This window comes from Aythya marila (assembly GCF_965140915.1).
Source record: "Aythya marila genome assembly, chromosome: 18".
Taxonomy (NCBI): Eukaryota; Metazoa; Chordata; class Aves; order Anseriformes; family Anatidae; genus Aythya; species Aythya marila.
Window position 1 is genome coordinate 11,599,215 of NC_139059.1, and position 26,969 is coordinate 11,626,183.

Genomic DNA, 26,969 nt, shown 5'->3' on the forward strand with positions numbered 1-26,969 from the left:
GGCAGTGCCACCAGCTTTCTCTAGGCAGGGAGAATCCACGTTGACTCTTGGCTGCTCTGCTTTTCTTTCTCTCAACGTGTCAATGACTTTCACAAGATAAATGGTAGACGTTGTCAGCATAGGACAGGTTCTCATCCTTTGTGTGCTGAAGGATCTCCAGCATTTCTCCAAGCAGATGTATTTCTCCAGTGGATTTGTTTTTCCTACATTTAGAGCTGAAGTTGGAGGTGGTCTGGGTAAAAGATACCAGCATGAATACATACAACACTAAGCAAAAATGCCATTTGAGGAAAGGAGAGCACATGCACGAAATAGCAAAATGGTCACATGAAATGAGGCTGAGTTTGCATTTGGTAGAATTTCCCAAGCCTGATTTTGGAGAAATGTATCTCTTCTTCCAAAGTGAAATGCTTCCAAAAAGAGCCTCAAAAAAGAACCTGCCAGGAGGAAAGTTGCTTCCAACTTAGCTGTTAACCAGTTCATTTAAGAGGGCTTATTTGTCAGGTACTTGACACACTGCTAGCCTCATGAACAAAATGTTTCTGACAGCATTAAATTGGTGTCATAAAATACCAGGTGTGAGGAAGTCAAGTGTTTCCTGAAGATGCCAGGTTAAGTGACGCTGACCAACCAGCACACCGACTTTCAAATGTTTTGCAGAAGGAAAGAAGCTAGATTTCTGAGCTCTGAGATAGAAGAGGATCGTGTCGGCCAGGGGATGGGAGAAGAGTCTCAGAGGAACTTGACAGTAGGTCTGGTGGACCCATGGTTCTGATACCAGTTGTGTGTCAGTATCTCAGTGACATCCACCTAATTGTGAAGGTGTTGCCCATAACCAGGACAGCTGTGCAAAAGAGGATAATGTCATCCAGACTGTACTGGAACACATACACGTGTTAAATGGCATACTGCATGGTCAGTGCCAAAGTAATGTCCCCATAGGGCACCCCCTCTTCATACTGCCTACACTGAGCACCCCACTTTTCCCTTTAAGAATTGTTTCACACACCCATGTTTTTCAAGACGTGTAATGTCAACAAAGATCTGTGGTACCAACAAAGTGTTTGGCTCTATGTTTCCTGGTTGAAAATGGTTGTTCAAAATTCTATATAGAGACTTCAGATAAAATCCCTTCCTGCTCAGGTTTCTCCTCCTTTGCTGCCCAGAAGCTAGGTCTCTGGTCTAGAAGTCCCTCCCCAGTAGGTTTTGCAGCTCATATCTTGGTTCAGAGGGAGCCACCTTCCCCAAGGGATGTGCTTTGCACCTGGACTTCACACTCTTCTGTATGTCAGCACCATCTGGACAACAACACACCACAGCATCTAAGGGCAAAGCAGACAGAGAGTAAAACAGAAAAAAATATTTTCCGCATTGGGAAAATGTCCTGCACATTATAATTGTATCCTGCAGGAAGCACTTTGCTATTCAGTAGAGCACTTTGCTATTCAGAGGAGTATTTCCTATTCCTCTTCCTTTTCCCAGCTTCTCAATCCAAAAACTAGTTAAGGGATTTCCCCAAAGTGCTGGTGGATTTTCAGAGTCAACAGGGAGAAGGAGAGATGTCTGCATGTCTACAGCTTGAGTTAGTGATCTGCTTTGGATCTTAGACAAGGAGAAGTATGGCCCATCTCTGCAGACTGTGAAAGGAGCCCAGGCCTGCATAGGGCAGACAGACACATTTGGACATAAATTTCACTCCAGCTGTCTGCTCAGCATTACTCTGGGCAAGTGTGCTTTCACTTAAATTCCACCCTTAAATCACTGCATGCTGAATTTTTAAGTGAATGCTGTGGAGAGGCTTACCCATGATGGAGGCAATGTAGTCTGTGTGGTTTTGCAGCCATGAAGCAGAACTTCCCCAGTCCTACCATCCCAACACAGCTTGCTTGACTACTTTTGTAGTTCATCTCTCTCCCCATTTTCTCTGTCTTCTTTACTATCCATGCTCTCCAAGGACAACCCACACAATAAACAGTGTAATTAATTTCTTGGCATCCCATGTCTCAGCATTATTTTACCCAAAGGCTGCAGACACAACTGCTTGCCACCTTCAGAAGGCTTCAGTCAGGCTGTGTTATGTCATCTTAAATGCCTTGGTCAGCTGAGGCCAGATTTTCCGTAGTTACAGGGTGGTCCTTGAGCAGTATTTGAACTAGAGGAATTTGTAGTTCTCCAGAAAATGGAGATGTGAGGCTCAGAAAAACTATCTAGCTTGGACAAATATATTTTTTCTTATTGAAATTTGTAATCTTTACTCTGAAGACATGGACCACATGCTTATTGAAGTTTTGTTCCTCTAGTAGCTTCACATTTGGTCCAGAATTACCTAAGCAAACCAGTCCCTTTGCCTTGATCCCTTCAATCTGACAAAAATAACATTTGCCTCTGAGAGGCACAGCAGCACCCTCTTTCCCATCTCCAGCTGCTCAGTCTTACCTCCAACTTTTGTATTTTTGTGCAGAAAATGGGATCAGGAAATTGATCGATTTCCTGCAAGATTATACTAGATCATATACATGTATACACTAGCACAGGCACTAGAGAGATGGAAGTGTGTGGCTAAGTGCTGAGGAAGGAGCACGATCACCTTCTTCAGTAGTATCATGCACTTATATCCAATTAATATGACCACAGAACTGCTTTGCTTGGCCTTGATGAACTTGGTACAGATAAAAAATAAAACAACAAAAAAGCTATGTTCCAGTAAGCATAGCTGAGCATCAAATTTGATAACATAAGTATTCCCATGGAAGGCAGAGAATGAGTAAATAGATAGAAATTGCTTTACCTACAGGAGAGTAGTTCATACTGCTATAAATATTATACTCTGCCATATTGCTAGGTTTCAATGCAAAAATGTAGTAAATATTGCATAAGTTATCAGGGGATTTTCAGTATTACATCCACCCATGTTAAAGAAACTGAAAATGAGATCTGAAAACAAATCTGAGGTTGGATTAAAAACCCCAGGTTCAAAATAAATAAAAGTTGAGTTCTTCTGTTTGCCTTCAGGGCCTCCAAGGAGTAATGTGCTATTGCTTCCTCTCCTTTAACAAACAAGGAGGAGATGATCTCCTTTTAATGAAAAGACAGATGAAATTTCTATCTAATCAAAGGACCTGAGGCTTTAAATACTTATCATAAAAAACTACACTTCTGCTAAAATTGGGATAGTTTGACAAAAAACAAAAAAAAAAAAAGCATTTGTTTTACATGATGCTCATCTTCTATGGAGAGATACCAGGATGCCACCAAAAAAAAAAGTAGTGTAAAGACAAACTAACAATTTCATCATTACATCAGTGCTAGTTTTAAAACTATTACTTCAGTAGTTAAAATAGGGTTTCCAAACATAAGACTTATTTGAGCAAAACTAAGAATACAGTGAATTCTGTAACTTACTGGCAGTATAAACAGATTCATTATTTAGAAATATTTCAGTGTGCCAAGCAATTTGGTACACTGAAATCCAGGCAGGTTTCCTTCACTGGATGGACTCTAAGTTTTGAGTTCAGCTGATACCAGCTGTACACAGAGCTCGCACTCAGCCCCTGCTTCTGTGCTTCTACTTCCCCAAAAAGGAAAGCGAGTTCTATGAAGCACATCCAGATCTTCTCATTTTAAATGACTTTTTTTCCCTTTAACATTAATCATCCAATTTACCCAACATCTAAGTCTCTCTGAGACTTACAAATATACCAAAAATAATAATAATCATTGAAAAAATAGTAGTTCATCATTTCAGCTGTTTTTGAGTAAGCCAAGCAGAAAATTTCTAATTAGAGCATATGGAAAAGGGCTTTTTAATTAAATATTTATTTTTTAAAAATTAAAATAACAAGCATGCATAAAATATCCAAAGATCTGTGCTTCATAGGAGGAATGTCGTACTGCTGGCGGTCAGAGTTAATACAGCTGTCCTCAGCTATTTCAAACAGTGCATGTCACCCTCTCCCACATCCAATCTGATGGAAAGGAAACACTGCAAGAAGAGAACAGATGATTAATAGCAAAAAGCTAGATTTTGATGCTGGCATATACAGATATTTCTACAGGAGTTCTATTTTGAAAGACACCATTTAATGTGACTCCAGTTAGACTTAAGCAGATGCTTAAAGTTAACCATCTGCTTAATTGCTGTTAGGATTAGGGATGGATTTAAATAGAGCTTTTAGTTCTTTAACATAGTGCCACTTTCTTTTTGCCATAATAAAGCATTTATGCTTATGGTTCATTTTAAGTGTTTCATTAGGTCTAGTGACTTAACTTACATGCTTGAAGTTAAGAATATGATCAGTGTTAGATTGTTTCAGGGTCTTAATTGTCTGTATAGTGCTGGCCCAAAGCAATGCTCAGCAGTTAACAAGCATGCAAACAAGTCCAGCTTCCGGGAGCAGAAAATGCCAGAAATCAGCAAAAGGAAGAAATAAACTTCAAACAATCATGACACAAATGTTCTTGTTGCTGGCCCCTAGCAGAGAACTGTGCAATATAATGAGAAAGTCCCTGCTTCACTGTCCAGGCACATTCAGGCTGACTGTGTCTCACTGGCAGACTGACAGCAAGTGAATTTCTGTGTCTTCAGTGTGATTTAAAATCAGTTGATGAGTTAAGAATCTGATTTCCTATAGCATCATCTTGATAATAAGAAGGTACATTTCCCACTCCCAGGCCAGAGCGGAGGCTGGAAGGACCATGCCCACATTCTGGTGCAAGCTCACAGCCCACCCTCCTTGCTGTGGTCTGTGGGCATCTTCCTCTAAGGCTACAGGAAAAGTATCTGCCCCAAGCTATTGAGGGGGAAATAGAAACTGAGACCAGGAAATTAATTAGGTGCTGAAAATGAACTGACTTCACATCTGGGCTTGGAGGAAGAGCATTTTTTCTCAAGGAGTTTCAGTCTGTTTTGATTTTCCATCTGGGTGGCTGGACATAATAAGTGATTTTACAAGAAGAGTTCCCTGCCTCTAAACCAAGCTCAGGGACCCATAAAGAGGGGTTTTCCTCCCTTGAGTTTTCTCCCAGTTTGAGTGTCAAATTCACTTAGGAATAAAATTTCAATCTGCAATTTCACTCCATATAAAGGAATTGGATTAGTTACTATCCTTTATGTGCCTGGCTAGTCAGGAGACAGTCCTATGTGGGGTACCTTTTTGCTTCTGGAGCTAGAAGTTCCTTTTCCCCTAATTTTCTGAGTATTTTTGCATGTGAGGTTAGGCACACTGCAAATTCACCAGCCACCACACTGGCTCTCTTCTCTGCCCCATGATGCTATGGATGCCATTGAACTCCAGCAGCCTCCTGGCTCCACTGCTCTTTAAATCCCTTTTCCTGAGAGCTAAACCCCAAACTGGTGTTTGCTTTTCTACCTGACCCAGGGAGTTAGAGCACAAGGGTGTGTTAGAGCATCTCATGGGGTTTCTGTTTTTCTAGCCCATGACATAAGATACAGGGCCACTGGACACTCTTGCAGGGGAGCATGGACTGCATCACTGACTGCATACCTGTTTTGAGGAAACCCCATTTGGTTGCATGGGAATCCAATTTTTTTTTTTTTTTTTCTGTCAAGAAGCTGTTACTAGTGAATTATGCCTGGAGTGTAACAAGCAAGGAGGCCTCTGGCTTTGGCTTTCTGCTAAGTAGTCTGTATGTTCTGTGTAAAGGGAGAGCGGGATGGGAAGGTCAGGCTTCCCTGGTCTGTTCCCTAAAGCGCAGCACTGAATAGGGTATTAGCTTTCTGCTCTCATAGTGAGAGTGCAGTCCAACCCCACTGGAGAGCCCTTCCTGTAGTGATTTCATCCTCACTTTTTGGTTCCCTTGGTACCTCATGAAAGAGGGAAAACATGGGGAGGACTTTGTGTTCCCTTTCCTGCCAATACCATAGGGTTAAAAACAACCATGTATTTCTTCCAAAGGTATTAGCATAATTCTTTCTCCACTCTGAATGTGCAATAGTTGGCTGTGTTCCACATAAGATTGCATTTAACTAATTCTGCTGTAGAGACCCATACTATTTATATCCTCCAAAATCAACTTCATCTTCAGAAATGCCTTTTAAAGGACACTTTTTTTTCTTTTCTTTTTCTTTTTCTTTTTCTTTTTCTTTTTCTTTTTCTTTTTCTTTTTCTTTTTCTTTTTCTTTTTCTTTCTCTTTCTCTTTCTCTTTCTCTTTCTCTTTCTCTTTCTCTTTTTCTTTTTTTTATTTTTTCCTGTCTGACCATATGTTTTCACTGTGATCTGCGTATTTTAGATGTGTTTCCAAAGGTTAGCATCCAGGACTGCTCCCCCCAGATGCTGTTTGTGCATTGCTATCTAATATTAGTCATGCAGCCTGTTCAGCTGTTTGATTTTTGAGAAACCCAGTCCATATTTATCTAATTACTTTGTGTTTGGAGAGTCGGTGAGAAGTTCTCAAATGCAGAAGAGATCACAGGCACTGACTGTCAACACCAACTAAATTTGTACAGTGCAGTTTCCCTCCAGCCATTCAGAGCTTTCTGTCCCAGAAAGAAGGTCCCTGTTCTCTTTCTCTTCATCTGGATTTCTTATGTTAATTTCCCCATTTCTTTTTCCTGATTTATGCTGGAACATGCAAGAAATGGCAGCCTTAAATATACAATAAATAAACAAATAAACAAATAAAATCAAAGAAAATCAGAGCAAATAAAGTCTGAAATGCTACAGAGAGATTTTAAACTCTAGATTAATCCTGAGTTCAAACGTACCCATTTTGGAGGGTTTATTGTCACTATTGCTTTCTAAATACAGAGGCATGGCTGCTGAAAAATTCCTGTGCAGGACAGGTCTCTTTTCCAGAGTCTCCTGCTGGTGAGTCTAGTTAGCATTGGAAAAAGCTGCACTATTTGATCTTATATTCCATTGTGTACCTGGAGGAAAAACATTTCTTCATCAAGAAAACAGCTTTCTCCAAAGATGCTTCAAAAGGTATCTGTTTCCTTGGAGAGAGATACTTGAAACTGTGTAACCTTTATCTTCAACACAGTGTTCTTTTAAAATATCAGTTTAGCCAAGACTGAGATTTTTTTTTTTTTTGATAGTTTTATTTTTCTGTAGGTGTATTTTTTAACTCTAGTTGCTTAAAAACAAAAGTTGTGTTTTCCTCATAAAGAGGTCTTCCAGAGAGTTTTCTTTTGCAGTTTGGCACTGATGGTTTTGAAAGAGTCAGTTAATATCTACACAAATGCACCATGAAGGAGAGATGTACTTGTGTGTAGGGAGTTCAGGGGTGGGTATAGCTTTCATGGTATGCGTTGCATCACTAGATTTAAGACACGTGTAGGAGGAAGAAATTCTAATGTGATTGAGAGTGTGAGTTCTGAGTGCTTTCAACAGACAGATGTTTTTGTGAGCAAACTTGAAGCTCCATTGTATGAGACAGTCCTTCTCACACTACCATTGTTTGCTCAGATGTTTGTGGGAGAAGGGTCATTTTTCACAAAGGATTATCTTCCACCTGTTTTTGGTGTACCCACCAGGCTGTGTGATTTTTCTCAAGTGGTCTTCTTACTGTTCATTTAAGTCTCCGTTTCCTTTAACCTTGAAGTAATGAAAGAACAATACTGGTTATTGTGAAGAAGTTACAGCTTCCATACACAGCCCTACCTGTCGCAAAGCCAAGGAAAGGAGAACATTTCAAAGGAAGTGAGATGTCCCCTGTACCCACATATGCTTTGTTATTCTGCATGAGGACCACCTCTAACCATGGTTGTCCAAGCACTTCAGCCTCCAGACTTGATGATTGCACCCATCTGCCTTCGAATCATGCATTTCTGATACGTTTTACCCTCAGTTCCCCCCATGCAATCAACTATTCCTGCCAATGCTGACAGGCTCCAGAAGTGTGCATAGAAAGTCAGACATAAAGGATTAAAGCTGCAATATGTGATCTTTGGTAGCCAAAATAAGATCTTTCTGGGAAGACAGTTCTGGTACTTACAGGTGTTTGAGTCTTCCAGTTTGGACTGTGCACTGAGCATGGGGCAAAACCCATCATAGGTGCTTTATACAGGTATATGTATAAAGCATATGCACTCTCACATTATGTCCCTGTAGAGATACATACACACTTACATAAAAAACCTGCTGATAAGAAACTGTAACCAGATCAACAGTAGAATCTTAGCTTCCCATCAGTAACTTGCTCTTACAGCAAGTACTTCATCTGGGTTGACCTGGGTTCTGCCATTTCTTTCCTTCACTCGTTAGACTAGACTCTTCATGTGTCCACATAAAAGTAACTTCAGTTTCAAAAGACTTCACCTTCCATTGCAAAAAGAAGAGGTCAAAAAGTAGCTAATGGCTGAGATGAAGTTTCCAGTGAAATCTTAGTTCATACAGTCTTTACGCACAAGATGGATTTTTTTTTTTCCCCAGAAGAAATATCTGCCTTGAGTTCTGTTTGGACAGGGTAGCTCTGGGCATTAGTCTCTACCATATAGTGGAGCAGGAGCACCAAGACATGAGAAGCAGGCACCACCTGACAACTGGGCAGGGTAAGCACTTGGCTGGCTTCTCTCTTGCCACCAGTGAGGAGGCTGCAGTCAAGCCACCACACAAATCCTGCTGGCAAGTCTGAAGTAGCCAAAGGAGTGAGAAACACTTGCCTGCTGCCTGACCCTGCTATGTGAGCTAACCACAGAGCCAGGCTGGCAGCAAAGGCTCCTTGTGCCCTCAGAGATGCTGCTGAGGGGACAGGCAGTAGGTGACCTTCTGTCGGAGGATGCTGGGGAGGCTCTGCCAATGTGGGCCTGCCTCCTGGGAGCAGCCTGGAGGAAGCTGAGCCATTCAGTTAATCAGAGCCTCTGCACATCACTTTGGTTTCTTGTTGCTGAAGTTTCCAACACCTGCAAGATGTTCAGAGGTGCTAAGCTCCATCGAGCTTCCACAGCTGTAACTAGTGGGATGTGCTCTCACTGCTGTGATGATGGGGCTGGGGGAGGAGAGTAACCATCCTGGGATGGAGCTGGGTTGGGGGGAGCATTTCCAGCTTCTCCATCCTCCCTGTGCTGCTGCATGGCCTCAGGAAGTGCTTTCACCTGCATTCTTCATTTTCCCCACATGTAAACCAGAAATGGTTGCACCTGCCTTACCTTCCCCACAAAAGTGATATGATTAATTAGCATCTTAGTTATGCTTGCAAAATCCTAATAAAAATCCCCAGTATGATCTGCAAAATTTGACCTGTCTGTTCCATGGGGGTTCCTCAAAGTAATAAAATCTTGCAGATGCAGGTACAATTGCTCTCTTGCTCAGCTTAAATCTGGGGCTAACAGAGCCCACCCTACCTGTAATGAGAGTATAGAGACATTTGTGAGACTTAGATGAGAACTAGAGGGAAGCCTGTATGGAAAATAACAGTTTCCATAATCAGTGCAGTATTTGGATGGCGTGGGATACTAAAGAACAGGGCCATTCACTACTTAATGAGGATTAAAATAACTCTTGAATAGCTGCCTTATTCCCTGAGCATCCTGTTCAATGAATGAGTCATAGGATTACAGTTGAAAAATAGGCTGGAATGGTGGAACAAAAACCTGACTTAATGAAGATCAAATTAAAGGTTTGTGGACAGCTTTTAATCTGGCATCTCCAGTCCCTTTAACAACTGATGTTCTGAGTTCACTAGTAGCTTAATTTTTGTTTTTGACTCTTGTGTCCATTGCTACAGTCCCTTTTTTGGGTGTCAGTGTGGGTATCGTTAGCCAGGTGCAGAAACACTGCAAGGCTGAATATCCATAATATAAAAGTATAAGGTGAGTAGTTATTGGCTAATGTACATGAAAGACAGCTGGGTTTTAATGAGTATTAGGCTTAGCATCTGTATGCTCGTCACCCTGGTAAGGCACCACAGAGTCCTGGCTGGGCAGGTCTCCCTCAGGAGGAGACCAAGGGCTCAGCCTCCGCCAGCTCCCTGGGACAGTCCCCAGTGCTGGGAGATGCCCTCTGCCACCATCCTGTCTGATCTGAACTGATGGGAGAAGGCTTCCTGTAGAGAAGGGTCGCTGTCTTCTCTCCTCACCCAGGCACGCTGCTCAGTTTTGCCTGACCAGCATGGCAGCAGTTGAAGGACATCGGTTCAGGTGGTACACCCTTGACCACAAATTGTGAAAAAAAAAAAAAAAAAGAAGCCCAATGGGGACAGGCAGATAATAAACTGGTAGCTTTGTGCCACAGGCATTTACATTCTCATCACCACTTCTTGGTCTGCTTTCTTCATTGCCTTGGGGGTCTCCATCTCTTTCAGTTCCTAAAGTCTGTAGTCTTTTGCTGCATTTATGTACTCTGGAAGATTAGCTCTTGAAGGGGATTTTCGTTTCATTAATGCAGATGGCAAACAGTTATCTTGTCATCAGAAAAATAAACTGCTTGTTATGTTCTTTGCTGAATATCTCAGCTGGAGAATAAGGCCGAAGGTAGGCAAACGCTGAGGCTGCTGAAAAGACCAGAGGGGCAGAATGCAAGAAAGTGTATTTCATAGGGGAATGGCTTCTGTTGAGTCCATTTCTTTGGTCCTGTCAAATATAGATTCCAGAGCAGTTCCCACTGCTTTAATAACTACTGCAAAACTAACACAAATTATTGCATGACTTTCAGAGCTATCATATATCTGTTATATAGCTGGCATATATTAAAAATATCCTTCCTTTGCTGTTTTTATAAGGGACTTTATTAGGGAAGACAGACCAGAAAATACAGCAATTTCTTTCCATATTCTGACACCTGCTATTTTTTCCATTGGAGATCACAATAAATCAAGTTTTTATTAACAATAAACACACATAAAATCCCTGAGACGGAAAAAAATGTACCCTAGAGTAGAGTAAAACAAAGTAGCAAAGGAAAGGTTACTTATACAAAGGCCCTTACACAAAAAGAATTGTTTCTTAAGAGCATCTTCTAGATAAGAAATACAATGGGAATTCTTTGGGGTATATTTAAAGTTTTCTTCACCAGGTACTCAGAATTTTACACCTTGAGGCAGACAATTGACTTTGCAGTTTATGCTGCAAATTAGAGCTGTCAAACCTGACCACAGGAAGAAGAGATCCTCTCAATGCTGAGATCGATACCTCCCCAGACAAAGACCCACCTCTGAGAAGAAGGGTGTGAGGGGCTATTCAGTCTATCCCGCCCTGGAGCTGACCCAGGGTGTGCTGATTTCACATGGCCATTCGAGATGCTTTCAGGTCCCCAGGGGTCTGATCCTGATCTGCTCTGGGCACTTACAGTGCCCATTGCCCATAGATATCTGAGGGAGTTCATATTGTCCCATCACCAAAGTCGCTCAGCTACTTCTTTTGTTGTTTTGGTGACCATAAAGCATTCTGCATATTCAGTGGGAAAATTACAGCTTCATGTTTTATCATCCACAGTAAAGAAGACATTTGCATTTCTTCAAATCAATCATTGGATGCCACAGCTGACACCAGACTAAGTCTTTTAAAAAATGCAATGCACTCTCAGCAAAATCTGGGAGATTATTAATTGAGAAATCTCTCCTCTCCATCTGGAGATGCTGGCTGGGGACACTGAGGAAAGGATCTTGGGAAAGTCTGGGGAGCACCTGAACCCCTCTCATGTGCCCATACCCACACCTCTCTGAGGCCTGACTCCAAGCCCAGCAGAAACCCCCTTCCTGCAGGAGACACCTGGCCTGGCCACGGGGAGCTGCCAGCCCACCTCAGTGTCACCTCCGCAGGGAGACCTGGAGAAACAGGAGGAAGGGAGGAGGATAAGAGACAATGAGAGCTTTGTGACAGTGCACAAGATTATCTGATGCCCTTAGCACTGAATGACGGCCTGCCTCAGAAGAAGCTCTCCCCTTTTCAGCGTCCAAGATGTCACTGCCACGGGCAGAATTTGGGTGCTGGGGCCTGTCCCCAGCAGTGCTGGCACTGATGGTGGCAGGGGTATGAGGTGGGCAGCACAGCTGGGGACTGGACATGCTGTGCACATTGTGTTGACGGTGGGGCCACTTCTCTGGGGTGGCTGCATAGGGCCTCCTGCAGGGACATGACCAGGCAGGAGATGTCAGGGCAGGCTGCTTTGTGGCTGGTCCCATGGTTGTCTAAGTTAATGCAGGTGCTTACGACTGGGTCCTACCTGGTAGCATTAAGCCTTCTGGAGGGCTCGGACAGGCTGGTACTTGCAGCAGAAAGGCCACCTGAGCAAGGCAGCCAGGCCACCTAGACAGGCCCTCATCCCCTGGCACCTGCAGACTTCTCTTTCTCCCTCCTAAAGACTTGGTCTTTTCCTCACCTCAGAGGGACACAGCCTTCTCTTGACCTGTGTCACACTTCTCCTGCACCATCCCTCATGCAGGCCCAGCATCCCATCCTTCCTGCTCCATCTTCCCTTCTCCTGTCATTAACGCCCCCACCACAGTCCCATCCCCACATGGCTTCTAGTTCCCAGAGCAGCGGTTATAGGATTCACGTGTAGACCACAGACACAGTCTTGTAGGATGCAGCATTTTTCTCTGTCCTAACTGTATGAGCCCATTTTCTTTGCAAAGAAACTTGAAACCCTTACAGCCCCGTCTGTCCATGTGGCTTCTCCCAGATTCCCAAGGCTCTGGGACCACAGGTTTTCTTTCCCACTGTAAAATGCCTCTTTCTTTCTGCTGGTTATTGTATCTGATCACTCCTCCAGCTGTGCTCAGAAATTTTGCATTGTGGTCTGGCAATTCAGAGCACTATGAATCCTTTATTTCCCTAATGGAGTTTCCTAGTAAATAGCTTTGAACTCAGATCCTTGTCTCTACAATAGATATGCTTCTGCCTAACTGGCATTTCACAATTAACAGCATTATCTTGTTAAACCTGAAGAGGTGTAGGAAGGCTCGGCCATCATTTTAAAGCATTTTATTGCTTAGAAAGTGTTTACAATAGGCTACAGAAACTGTAAATGAAGACAAGTACTGCATTCAGATGCCTGATTAGCTCAGCCATATGAAAATGCCAATAATTCAGGATAAGACTATTTTGGATGCAATTTCTTAAACAGTAACCTAAGAGCATGTGAGATTTTTCAGAGCAAATATGGGAGGGAAGGGGAGAGGAGGGGAGGGGAGGGGAGGGTAGGGAATTAGGGTGAAATAGAAAGCTGAGTCACAAGACCATGGCTCCTACTCATGCTGATATAGTCATACTGTCCTCAGTGAAGACATATCTTGCCCCAGGAGTGAGGTTGCCAGAGGAAGTCACTGCTTTGGAGTACTCTGTGTCTCGAGGAGAGAGAAAACTGTTGTTTCCCTTCTGGAATAGTTAATGTGCTAAAGTTTTGCCAGTTACTGTTTTAAATGCTCACATTTCAAATGCGTGTCTCCATCATCTCTGTGTAGCCTTTTATCTGTCAACTCCTCTAGCATGAGCAGCATTAGTAGAGAATAGGACAAACAGTTTGTATCTTTGGATGTTTTTAGCAATTTGATTTGAAAAATAGCTTTGCCATAGCCATGCTGGAAGTCCTTGCTGTCCTTAACTACACTGCATAACTGCAGCCCTATGCCTGGCTGAAATCCAGAAGAACTAGCATAGGTACCACAGGCTGCTATACAAAGCACATGGAAGTATGGAGACCTCCTGGGGATGTATCTCACTTTTTAAGGAGAGAAATGGTTGTGTAGAAATTTTCATGCTCAGTGAAGTTACCAGGTGAAAATGTCAAGGACAGGTCATCATAAAATACAATAGGCTCATTACTCAGTACTTAGTTTGAACCTTTCAAAAATAGATTTAATAATTCAATTAAATAATTTAAAGTAATAAATGATGGATGAAATAACTGGTAAAATACATAATGAATACGAAGTTGAACATGATCCCATGACGCACTCTTGTGGCAAAGAAGGCCACCAGCATCCCGGGTGGCATTAGGAGAAGCACAGCAAGTCGAGGTGGGTGATCCTGCCCCTCTACTCAGCACTGGCGAGACACATCTGGAGTGCTGGGTCCAGTGGTGGGGTCCCCAGCACAGGGGAGAGAGACATTCTAGAGAGGCTCCAGAGTAGGACCACAAAAATGTTTGAGAAATTGGAACATCTGTTGTATAGGAAGAGATTGAGAGAGCTCAGACTATTCAGTCAGGAGAAAAGAAGTCTTGGGGAGGATCTAATCAATGTGTATTGATACCTGATGGGACAAATAAAGAAAACAGCCAAGCTCTTTCACTGGGGCCCACTGATAGGACAAGAGGCAATGGTCACAAACTGGAATACGGAAAATTCCAATTAAATCTAAGAAAAAAACTTTCTTACTATGATGGTGGTGGAGCACTGGAAATACTTTCCATCAGTGGAGATATTCAAAATCTCCACTGATTGGCCAAATTGCTGGCCAAATTGCTGGCCAAATTCTGGCCAATGCTGCTCTAGCTGACCCTGCTTTGATTAGGCGGTTGACCAGATGATCTCCAGAGACATCTCCAGTCTCAGCAATTCTGTGATTCTATGAACTCAGGAACAGAAAAACAGCTGTAAGAGAGAAGCAGTTGCTATCAGGGCACAGACACCCCTGATGCACACTGAGCAGAATGGCTGCCTTTGCAACCAAAGACCCTAAAAATTCTGCATAGAGGAGACTGCTCTAAAGTTGTGTATCTGGCAGTCTCAGCAACCCAGCTGCTGGCTGTATTGACTAAACACCACTGAAATGGCAATATCCAGAACACATTTGTGCCTGACAGTTTCATGAACTGACTATAACTGAAGTCTGGCCCAGACTTTATCTCTAAAGCTTTTCAGAAGCACAAAATATTTAGACTATCTAAGAGAATAATCAAGTTGCTGATTGACAAGTCTCATGATCTAGAAATATCTACTTTTGGAGGAGTTTTCTAATAATAAATTGTTTTCTTACTCTGGCCAAAAAATATGAAAGATCTAATAGGAGTTGAAGACAGATGATTGAGAACTAAAGTATATAATGTTTTTTGGTAGCAAAGTCTAAAAATACTGCAGTTATTTCTTTTAAGTATCTGTCAGACTTACCATCATGTAAAGTCTTTTAAAACTGTATTACCAAAAGCATTTGTTTGAACTCCAGAAAATGTTAAAACATAATGTAGAAATTAGTGAGCAGAATTCTGTGCCATACTTGCTGGAAACTGGATGACAAGTATCCTAGCTGATCCCAAACCTCTGAAAGTCCCTCCAGACTGAGAGGGATTCCAGAAATATCAAAGAGTTAAATTTATGCCGTTCATCTTCTGCTTCTGTTTTCACATTAAAGTGAAAGGAGGCAGTATGGAGGAACAGAAACAAAATCACAAGCAATGACTGCAGAATTTTTGCTTGCTAAAAGTAACCGTCAATGGAAGATCAAAAGGAAAATTCTGTCTTAGGAGATCTGTCGGCCACTTACTGAAGGACTCTTTAAATGCCTGTGGGAACCTGACCTCCTTTCAAGGTTTGCTCATAACATACTGCTAGCCAGGCTAATAATTTCTAAGCTTCACTGGCAGTGTATTTGATGAGTATCTATTTTCTAGATGGAGATGCTAAGTAAGTTAAGGTACGTAGTCTGTTGACATCCAATAATAATAATAATAATAATAATAATAATAATAATAATAATAATAATAATAATAATAATCTCTGGTTTTAACTCTGGCTGTACACAGACATTCAGTATGTTGTGCAAGGAGATGAATTTCCAGTGAGATAAAGTAGCAGACAAATCATGTCAAGCTGTTCTTTTAATTATTATTATTATTACTGTGCTTTTTTATCCAGGGAGAAATAGCTTGTATGAGGGACTGTGACTCTAGCTAGGTTTTCAGTTATTTGTGGGAAAGTAATGTGAGACTAATTTGAGAAACATGGTGCTAATGAACCTCGATAGGGTAGATGCCATAATGGCTGACTAACCATAAAAAGTGAGTAAATATCAGTAGAAAGATGAACTGATGTGTTTCTGCATTCAGTCTTTTTGTTACTGGTGGAAAGGGAATTTGCTTATTAAATTTACAGATGATATAAAGCTCGGATGACCATAAGTCTATTAGAGGATGGGATTGGAATTTAAAATACTCTTTAAAAACTCGAGAAATAGACTGAAAATAAATTGATTAAATGGAGAAAAATGCTATGCATTGGACTGAAACAAGAAAACTAAAAAACTTTGTATTTGTTGAACAAATGGACAAGTTGCAGTTCTTTTGAAAAGCAGGAAAAGCATAATGAATCATAAACTTGATATGAACCAGGAATTTTGCATCATTATGGAAAAGGAAAATACCATACAAGTTTGTGTGAACAAGAGTAGAGCACTTGGAAAAATCCACACATTCCACTTTGTACTAGTAAGGTCTCCTCCCACAAACATGTCCCAGGCTGGGCACAAGGCTGGAGAAGGATCTAGTTTAATCATAAAGCATGCAGGGTACTAGGATGGAAACAATCAAAGGCAAAGCAAATTTTATAGGGAAGCATACAGGAAGTTATGTAATTTAGCTTGAAGGATAAAGTTAAGGGAACACAAAATAACAACTTTGGCATAAAAAACTATTGCAGAAAGAACAGGGATTTTCTCCGTGGTCCTGGTAAACAGGAAGAAGAAATTGATCTAAAAAGCAGTAAGAAAGTTATTATGAAACAGGTCTCCTGGGGGCAAAGTGAAATATCCATGAGAGGTTCTCAAGAATAGCAGATTAGACATTAGGCATAAGATGTAAAATCCTTGAAATCTTTTCCCCCTACTTTAATACAATCCCCATACCAAACAAAAAAAGTACTGGATAAAGACACTTAATTCTTTATTGAATGTTTTTCTGGAAACTTTATCTGGACAGTTACTAATCACTAAGGTAGCAGTCAAGCTGCCTTTGACTGCTTCCCTCCTACTTTTCAGCATGGTGCATTTAATATGAATCCACCAGGTCTTGTGGTAGTCTCAGCTCTCAGGGGAGAGAGAGCTGCAGCCCAGGTGCAGCTGTTGAACTCTTCCTCCTGCATTATGAAGCTACTTACTTGATCCTTCCCTAGACTCTACGTGACATTGCTATCGTGTAAGGTTGTGGTCTCAGTGGGAGAGTCTGTTACCTGTGTAGCTGGCGGTAATGTCCTGCAAAGCTTCATGTGGGATGGAGGAGGAGTGGAGCTGGGGCTGTGAGGTTCCAGCAGCTCCCAGGAAGACACCACTGATATTGGTTTGTTCCTGGCTGGGCATGCTTCTTACCTTTACAGACAACGCTAATTTGCAGGCTCAGCAGAAGGGGAGCAGTTTGCTATTATCATGTTCTTCTTGCATCTGGAATTTTAAGCGAACTACATAACAGAAACTTCTGCTTTCTTAAGCATTTTCTTCTTTCTTTAATCATGCTGAGATTTCCTGTGAATACTGTGAGCTGTAATTATCATCTGTAGATCAGTGGGTTTGCTAAGCTGTTTCTTAAAGGGATCTTTTTTTTTTTTTTCTCTGTGAATTTCAGATGACCAAGAACAAAATTATAATCACCTGATACTAAACAGTGCCACCCAGACACCTACACATGGTAAGAGAAAACAAAGAGCAAAATTACACTTGTTGTAACTTTCCTCTGCCAGCCAGTAATATTTACTGGTATCAAAGCATGTTTAATGTTAGTGGAATGGTTCCTATGGCAATGATGCATGAATGATGTATTCCATTAACATTAAACATAGGACCATATTTTACATTAGAGCACACAATTAAATATGGCCCGATCTTTTATAGCTTTACCTATCAACCTTGTGGTTTCCCTTGTCTGGTTGTTCCTTTCTCACTTTCACATCAGCAAAGTTCTATGAGATTTAACCATCCAAATGATAACCAAAGAAAAGTCGATCTTGTCAGCCAAGCCCCTCAACTCATAGTGCTGCTTGTGCATTTTTTTAAGATAGGTTAGAAGGACAGTGAATATGGGGTAGGGGCTCTTAAACTGGCATGATTTTGGTATCATAATATGTGGCCAGAATTTGTGTTAGCTCTACCTTAGCTCCCTCCTTGCTTTGATTGCCTTGGCTCAAGATTAGTAGTCAGGTGTGGGCAGCATGTCCCTTCCAGCATCGTAGCAATCACAGACCACCCAGTCAAACCACCTGCCTCTTCCCAGCTCCATCCAAACCCAAACCAGTCGCTGGTTCCCACTGCCGCTGTGCAATCAGTGCAACTTCTGAGTGCACCCCAGCCCTCTGTGCTCTCTTCCCTATTCACCTCGTGCCTTGTCTGGGTCTCCTCCTTGTTTTTCCCTGCACCCTTCACCCTGTGAATGTGAGATATTCCTCCAGCACTTGCAGCTGGAACCTCCTCTCTGCTAAGGAACAAGTAAATGATGAGTAGATCTCATCCTAATAGGTATTGATTCTCTCTACCTGTTGCTCTGAATTGCTGTATTTGTTGCTCTTTGTGTTCTGGCATTTTTTGTTTTTTAACTCTTGAACTTCGTCTTGACAAATACTAGGGAACAGATTTATTGTGAAAGTCATGTGTGCTTGAATAGGAACTTCCACAATTTGTTGCAAAAAAGGGTTGGAGCCTTAAAGTCTCCTCAAAGTTTTGGTCTTTTCCTTTCCTACTGGGTGGGTCTTACTGCTGCTCAGTCTGCATGTTACCTTCAGTTGTAAGACTAATTATTTTTTTTTCCTATCTCCCAAAGCCACAGGGGAAACATCAGCTTTAGATCTTGCAGTAACATAGAAATATTTATTGAACATGATTTGAAGGCCTCAAACACTCTCAAACTACCTTTTTAAATATTTTTTTTCTCTCTCTTTTTTCTTTTTCTTTTTTGTTTTCTTTTAATATTTACTACTTTCATGAGAAAAGTAATTGGAATGGAATTGTAATGTCTTCTTTCTGTATGCTACCACCTGTTCTTCACATCCACAATGGCCTGGGATTCCAGATCTACCCCAAAAGACACAGATAAGCCTAGTTTACCTGTGTCTGTGATCTGTGTGCAGAGGTTTTAACATAGCTCGCCCACCAGATCCCTATTGCATTCAATAATTCAAAGTAACAATGTGCTAGAACAGTTAAACTTCCTTCTGAACCTGACAGATGCTTTTCTTTTTTATCTACTTGAGAGACAAAACCAAAGCAGAAGTGTTCATGATCTTGGATTAGAAACTCTTTTTTTTTTTTTTTTTTTCTTTTTTTCCCTCCACTACTGTGCCTTAAAAATTGATGGCTTTAAACTAAACAAGGGGAGATTAGAGGTTAGGAAGAAAATCTTCACTCAGACAGTGATGAGGCACTGGAACAGATTGCCCGGAGAGGCTGTGGATGCCCCATTCCTGGAATTGTTCAAGGCCAGGTTGGACAAGACCCTGGGCAACCTGATCTAGTGGGTGGCATCCCTGCCCATGTCAGGGAGTTGGATCTGTGTTATCTTTAAGGTCCCTTCCAACCCAAGTCATTCAATGGTTCTATGGTTTTAAACAGTTTGGTCATACAAAGCAATTTGAATGATCTGACTACAAATAACTGTATGATTCAGTCGTATTTGGTTCCTCCCCCTCACCCCACCCCACCCCGTGTCTGCAGGATGCAGTTGGCCTGGTATACATGTATATGATGGGGAGAGTGGATTGTTGCAAACTGGAATACCTATCAGGATGAAAACTCAGATCCTCTGGGCTGGTGATCCTATCCTCACCATCCCAGCAACTTTGTGGTTCCTTACTTTCTCCCATTATTCCCATTACATTGCCTCTCCAAAGTCATATAACCCTGGCAATAATCAGAGGAGGCTCTCAACATGTGATAGATGTGGTGCCCAGGGCTCTGCAAGGGACCTCCTCGTCTAGGAGGGATGAAAGCCAAGCTCCCTGAGCTCTCCTTTCCCCACACCTAACCAGCTAGCCTTTTGCAGATGTAGAGCAAATGGCACCAGACCATTGTCCTCCCCAATGGTCTTGGGAATCATAACAGGATCTAAGTAGAGAGGAATGATCCAGATGTGCTGTTGCAGTGGAGCATCTGTTCCACCAAACAGTGTTTTGGAAGCAGCTTTCTGTACCTCTGTCTACAACTCAGTCTTTGTTCAGCTGAGACAGTTGGAGGATGGCAAACACCAGTTTCCATGGACTGGTATTTCCTGGTGGCCCGTGCTCTGCTGCCTGCAGATGTCACTGTGACAAGCCCTCTCTGAATGCACACAAAGCTTATCAGCACCATATGCAAACACTCCCTTGTATTACTGCGGCAGTTTTTTTTCCTGCAAATAAACAAACTGAAATAAAATAAAGTAAATCCATGTCCATGAGGCCCAAGGGAGGAAAAAAAAAAAAAAAAAAAAAAGAAAAAAAAAGGAAAGAAGAAATAAAAAAAAGGCAAATTTGGCATGAGTTACATGAGCTGTTCACATTCAACATCAGGTTCCCAGAGGTAAAAGGGTCTCAGTTTTAACTTGGCTTGTGGTTGTGCCACACAGCTTCTCAGTGCAAGGGTATGCCCATCACAGTGGGTCATGCAGCCATGAGATCATGGCGTGATTGTACCAAATTCTTCTGATGCAGGAAGGAATAACCACTAATTAATGAGGGGATCGTATATAATCTTTTCTGTCAGGCTGCTATCATTTAATTAACCTAGTGCTGTTTGCAGCTCAGCCAATGCAGGGTGAGATGAAAGTCTCCCTTTTCCTGCTGCCTGGCCAGCAAAAAGCATTTGCAGAGAGGTGACACGTTTGTGCTGTCCTGTAGAATGTGGCAAGTTCGGGAAGACACTTTCCAGTGAAGACCATGATGAATAACCAGAGGCAAGTGGGTCTGTCAGCTCATGGTCTGCCACACCAGGATTTCATTTCCACTGTTGCTGAGGACTCTGAACTCCCCATTGTGACTTTCAGCAACTCACCTCTGAAAGAAGGCTGTTGGCTTTCTTTCTGGTGTGGGTCTGTTCATGTACCTAATTAATTCCTGGGGCACTGAACATCCCATTACAGAAATTTCTATGGGCCTTTGGCGACCTCAGTCTAAATTCTGCTTTCAGTAACCTTCAGGCCTCAGTTCCACTGAAATCAGAAGTTTAATGTTGGTTCCCTTAGCTCTAAACTTCAGCTCTAGACATTAGCTGCATATTTTAGCTCCAAATAGAGAATTCCACACCTGCTTCTGGAATACTGGGTATTTTGTATACAAAAGGTGAATGTGAGTGCTCAAGAACTCATTTCTATGTGCAACTAAATTTTGTGTGTGAAATGCAGGTACACCTTTTGATATGTTAATTTATTTTGTTTATCTACTTAGTCTTTATACAAAACAAGTACATACAAAATATTCCCTTATAAAAAAATTAAAATATGAAAAAATAGAAGATAGGTGTACAGAACTGAAGCAGTATAACATTAGCTATGACAAATATATATTGACTGCCTGGGTTCAGTTTCTGTAAAGCTTATTACTTTATTTTTTACTGCTACTTAAGTTTAATCTCATTATATTTAGTGCATATTTAATTACACTAAACCGCCAAAAGCCTTGTATAAACATTTTTATGTCTATATAAATAACAAGGAAATTGCTAAATAATATAGTTAGTAGGAAGTTCACGTTATAAGTTTTATGTCAGTTCGTTTGAAAATCATCTCAAAAAAATACTTAGTAAAACCAAAAACCATAAGCAACAAATGGCTTCACTTTGAGTTTTTAATTTGGTCAAGTGTTTCTCCACAGGTAATGTCTGGGTTTACTCTGACAGAGGTGAATTCAATTCTATAGCAGTACCCATTTGAACTTTAAACAAACTCCTATGCACACATGCATGTATGTGAGCCTCTCATTTATAACCCTCCCTTCCTCCCTCCCTCCCTCCCTCCCTCCCTCCCTCCCTCCCTCCCTTCCTTCCTTCCTTCCTTCCTTCCTTCCTTCCTTCCTTCCTTCCTTCCTTCCTTCCTCCCTTTTTTTCCTTTTTTTCCCTTTTTTCTTTTTCCTTTTTTTCCTTTCTTTCCCTTCTCTTCATTTCAAACATTCAGGACATCTTCCTTCCCACACAGTAACAGGACTTTGGGGGATATATTGCTATAATAATTCTTGCATCAATTTTCTAACATCAGACCAGAAGCTTTGATTTGGGACAATCCCAGAGGATATGAAAATGGTTCCCTATACTGTCACATCTCCTCCAGCAATTTGTTGAGAGTTCTATGTCTATTGTGTTTAAGATACTGTTTACAAAATCATAACAATTAAGGACTGTTTAAATTAGATTTATCCCCAGCAGAAATATATGTGAGGAAATTAAAGATAATCAGATCTTCAGTATATAACCTACGTAACAAGTACACACATTATGTTCACTGCACTTTCTGCAAAGCAGCAGGGCTTTAATGATGGAGATATCAGTGGCAATCAGTGATTCAACCACCTTGTGCACAAACTTTGCAAAGCAAAGTACACAGAGATTGGTGTGTTGTGGTACAGTTCCAGTTACACTCTCATGAGGCAGACTGGAGCCAAGTGTTTGGTGAATGAAGCTCACCATTCACCTGCCTTGACCTGGAAATTTACTGGTAATGTTCTTCAGTGCAGAGCCAGCCTCAGCACAAGGGGTGTATTTGTTTCACTTGGGTTGTGGGTGCATTTGAGTCACGCGACAAGCCTCTGATAATGTGTGCTGACCTTCCTCTAGTCAATAGAGGACAGAGAACAACCTAGGGACAGAGCACAGACAGAGGTTTTCAATGACAGCTTCCTTTACAGACTTCAGCATTGAAGCAACTGGTCTTTGCTTTTTAGACTAAATATTTCTTGCGTTCAGATGAAGGAATCACTGTTTTCATGGCCTTGTTATGGAGGGACTAAAACAGGGTCCCAGCTCTGTGTGCAGCCCCCCGGCGGAGCATGGATGCCTCAACATGCAGATAGATGCTGTTCTGACACCCTTGATGTGGCCCGTGGCCCATGGCCCACCCAGATGTGCCCCTGTGTCTCCATTCTCACCTGTGGGAGGACCCTGAGAAGCTTCTCTTTATGACAATACCACTGGAAAGCAAAGGGCTACATGAACTGGATAGCTCTGACACTGGCCTCAGGCTCTTCTTACAGAAGCAGAAGACCCTGAACCGTAATTGAGGCAAAACAGTGTCTTTATCCTGAGTGGACATGAGTGGAAAATAAATTAATTAATTAATAAAAAAGTTCTGGAGGTAAAACAACAGCATCATAAATATCAGAGCATGCAGAATTGCTGAGCCCAATGGCTCTTTACTATTTGCATTGCTAGGAATGCTGTTGGTGTAGAGCTCCCTGTGACACAGCCAGAAGGTTGTGGTGCTCCCTGCATCACCCCCAGCCCACCAGAGGCTTGTTCCTTGCCCTAGTCCCAAAGGGCTGAAAGGACAGCTTAACCCCAGTTAAGCCACCCAGGGTGGATGATTTGTGTCTCTCAGTGGCTAGAGCTAATACCAACTTACTTACTTTTCTGGACTGCTCCCAGGATCACACCTGATGTCTTTGCCTCTTCGAGTCTGCTTCCCCTCCCTGCAGGTTCAAGCTTTGAGCAGGAGGCACTTGAGAGGTGGAAGGAGTTAACAGGCTGATGTTTTCCAACTGCAGTCTCAAATTCAGCAGGAATGAGTCCTGGTTCCAGCAGTGCACGCTTCTATGTTCTGGCTGCTCTCATGCCAGAGCCATGAGTTGTTTTCTGCATCCCTGTAAAAAGATAACCAGCCTAGGGAGAAGTGAAAGTGTCTTTTTCTGTGATTGCTAAGTGTAATCATAATTTCTGAAGTTTTTCCTTTTGTTTTAGTTGGCAATATTATTCCTGTCACTCTGTGTTGTGGTGTGTAACTATGCTATGCCCTGTTAAGCACAGTGTGCTCAGAAGCATCATGTCAATAGTCCCTGGGTGATATAATTCAGCTATATCATTAAATCATGTGCATACGTTGTAACATGTAGGGGCATCTTGCAGTGTGTAGTATAGCTCACCCTCTTTGCTTCTTAACCCTTTCACCTGCTGTTCTGTACTCAGCCCTGAAAGACCTAATCCAAAAGTCATGCTGATATGCAGAGGTGTTTTATTTTCTACTAACTGAATTTTAAACCCCACATCTCCAACTCCTATAAACAAGGACAGCTATTCACTGGAGAGCTGCTGATTTACACCACAGAGGATCTGAGCTGGAAATGTATAAACTCTTTGAGATTCTTTGTGAGACATGCAAAAGACTATTAATAACAGTATTTATAACACACACACACACACACACACACAAAAAAAAAAAAAAAGTGTGAAAACACTTATAGCTCCCTCCAAAAAAGCTGAAGATACAACTTGTAAATTTTAATTCCAGTGTGTGAACATCAGCTCTGTGCCTGCTATAGCAGCGTGTCATTCCCAGGATGGCTCAGGCGGTGCTAAGTCTTGGCACAGAAGGCTACCAAACATCATTAGCAACTAACAGATTTTCTTGAGGAATGTGTCCCTTTGTAAGAGCTTGCATCCAAATCAGAGAAGACTTTGTGTCTGAGCTTTCAAATGGCTGAGCAGAAGGCAGTGCTGGGGGAGCAGTGTGTGCTTTGACAGAGGACTGAAGCTAGGATGAGCTGAAGCTGAGCAGCAGAAGGCTTGGTTGTATCAGCTTCTCCTAGGTGACATTGTTTGGTTTCTCTGGGTGAATGTTTTAAAAGGCATCTGTTGAAATGTCTTGCAAAATTCACACAACATATGTGCAGACTCATATGCAAATATGGAGCACATCCTTTTTGCCACTTGAGCTTTGTTTAAAATTTTGCCATAAATTCACTTTTTTTTTTTTTTTTTTTTTTGTCTTGGTTATCATCTGCTCCTGTCCTCATACATGAAAGTTTCCGTTCCACATGTAAACAGACTTTGAAAGAAACTGTCTTCAAAGAATAAGGACAGAGCAAGACACTTCACAGACTTCAGGTCTGGTCTCCACCACACAAGCTTTAAAAATCCTGAGACTGCTTCTCAGCCCTGTGCTTGCACACAATTTGCAAAGTGATGAAAGTACAATGAGTATCTCCCTGAAATGAGAGCAATTTTCTTTCCTTCATAGTTTATAAAGTAATGGGGCATATGCATAAAGCAGAAGCGTGAATTCATAACATCCACTCAGAGGCCAGCTGCAATTGCCATCCCTAGTGCATGGAGGGAAGTGCTGAAGCCTCCTAAAATCCATGCAGGTGACATGCCAGCCCTTGTAAAGGCCACTGCAGGAGAGGTGCTCCTCTGGCAGTCCCGCAGTGCCGCAGTGCTCGTGGTTCCTCAGGAGCAGAGCTCTCTGCACTGTCACAGCTCCCATCTGCTGTAGGGTGGCACCTTCTCAAGTCTTCCTCTAAGACCGTGATCCAAGTGGTACAGGGGAGCCTTTCTGAGTCTGGTCCATGAGTCCACTGGTTTTCATGGAAGTACAACAGGGTTTGGACTGTCTCAACAGTTCTGGCCCATGAAGCAGAAGAAATGCACTGTTCTTGCTTGGTAGGTCCCCAAGAAGAAAGATTAGAGCTTCAAAGGCCAAGTCTTTGTCCACAAAGATGCTTGCTCCCTTCCTGAACTTACTGTGCCAATGTTATGCAGCCTTGTGTGTTTGGCAGTGCTGTCCCATGTCACCAGCCCTGCCTGTGGCTGGAGCAATGCAGCACTCTGGCAGCAGCAATGTGAAACTGCTGATGCTCAGCAGAAGAGGAAATTCTGCAGGGTTGAGCCCTCTCCTGCTGAATTAATCAGAGAGACACTTTCTGAATTTTAAGATGTTGCATTGGCTGTAAAAAGGTGCGGTTGCTTCGATGCTGTAGCAAAAGGGAATCTTGAAACCAGTAGAAATGAGGTTGCTGGGTAATGTTCCCATTTCTGTAGTGCACTATGCACTGGGTGAGCTTCATTTCATCCATGTTCCTCTGCAAATAGCTTTGCAAGTTTGCTCAGACATGAAATGGGATGTGGCTGCAGGATGGAGGTGAGGCAAACATGGTCTAATACTGACTTTCAAAGGTAAATCCAGTAACCATAGCACATTGTCCATCTTCCAGTGGGCATCTCCCATTGCCCAGAACATAGAACTGAACTGGAATGAGTGGGAATGATGGGGAACAGAGCAGCGTGCCACCTCATCTGTCTTGCAGGAAATGGGGAGATCTCCCTATTTACATCTTGTTAATTAACTATGTCTTGCACCTTCCATAGAAGTCAGTAAGCACTACAAATGAAAAAGAGTGACCAAAGGAAATTGTGACTTAAATACATTGCAGGAGTGATGAACTACTAAGAAACTTCTGCTGAACTGTTCCCAGAATTTAAACTGCACAAGATGTTTCTCCTCACTAGAGCTTCTCAGGCCTCTGATCTTTCCCTCAAACTACATTATGCAAAAGACATCTGAAATTATCTTTGGTCATTTCAGTTTATTACTTATTTTACTGAATGATAAGTAGTGAATTTCAAGGTGACTTCTAATTTGCCAAAATCAAAATGATCAGTTCCTGACTGACTGGATGGAAAAAGCAGCAAGAAGATGCAGTGATTCTGCACAAGCCCATCAGAGAAATGTGTGGCACTTAATTTCATACACCTCATGCAAGCAGTCAATTAATGCTCCTGTTTTGGCACTGAACACAATACATATGACTGGGCTTATTTCAGCTTGCCCAAATGTCCATGCAAAATAGAGATTATATACAGGTTCTGGCCGTAAAAATTGCAGAGATCTTACCCCAGGCTCCTTGCCACACAAACACTAATAGGAGTGGAGATATAGTTTCCATGCTGATATAGTCTCTGTTGACTGGATAATATCTAATCAATTGTTTCCCCCTCCCTGATGAATATGATGCATTTCCTAATCCTGCAGTCAGTCTGCGAGACATGCATTGAAGTCATCAGAAGAAAAATAATGCTCTCAGAGAGATGACACATTAGCTATATGCTCAGTTGGGGTTATGTTCTTTTTACCAGGTAATAACTATTCCAGGAGTAGAGTCCTGCTCTCTAGCTCAAATAAGGCTCCAGGGAGGACCC

General features: G+C 42.0%; 1 protein-coding gene across 4 annotated transcripts in view; it reads left to right on the plus strand.

The window, feature by feature from the left end:
* SHISA6 (shisa family member 6) overlaps positions 1-26,969 on the plus strand; it is a 256,321-nt gene that overhangs the window by 214,662 nt on the left and 14,690 nt on the right. For 2 of the 4 annotated variants that reach the window (XM_082774674.1, XM_082774675.1), the window contains exon 4: positions 17,452-17,514. The exons of the other annotated variants lie outside the window; for them this stretch is intronic. In XM_082774674.1, coding sequence (XP_082630800.1) covers positions 17,452-17,514 — 63 coding nt within the window. The remainder of the gene's footprint in view (positions 1-17,451; positions 17,515-26,969) is intronic. 4 annotated transcript variants of the gene reach the window in all.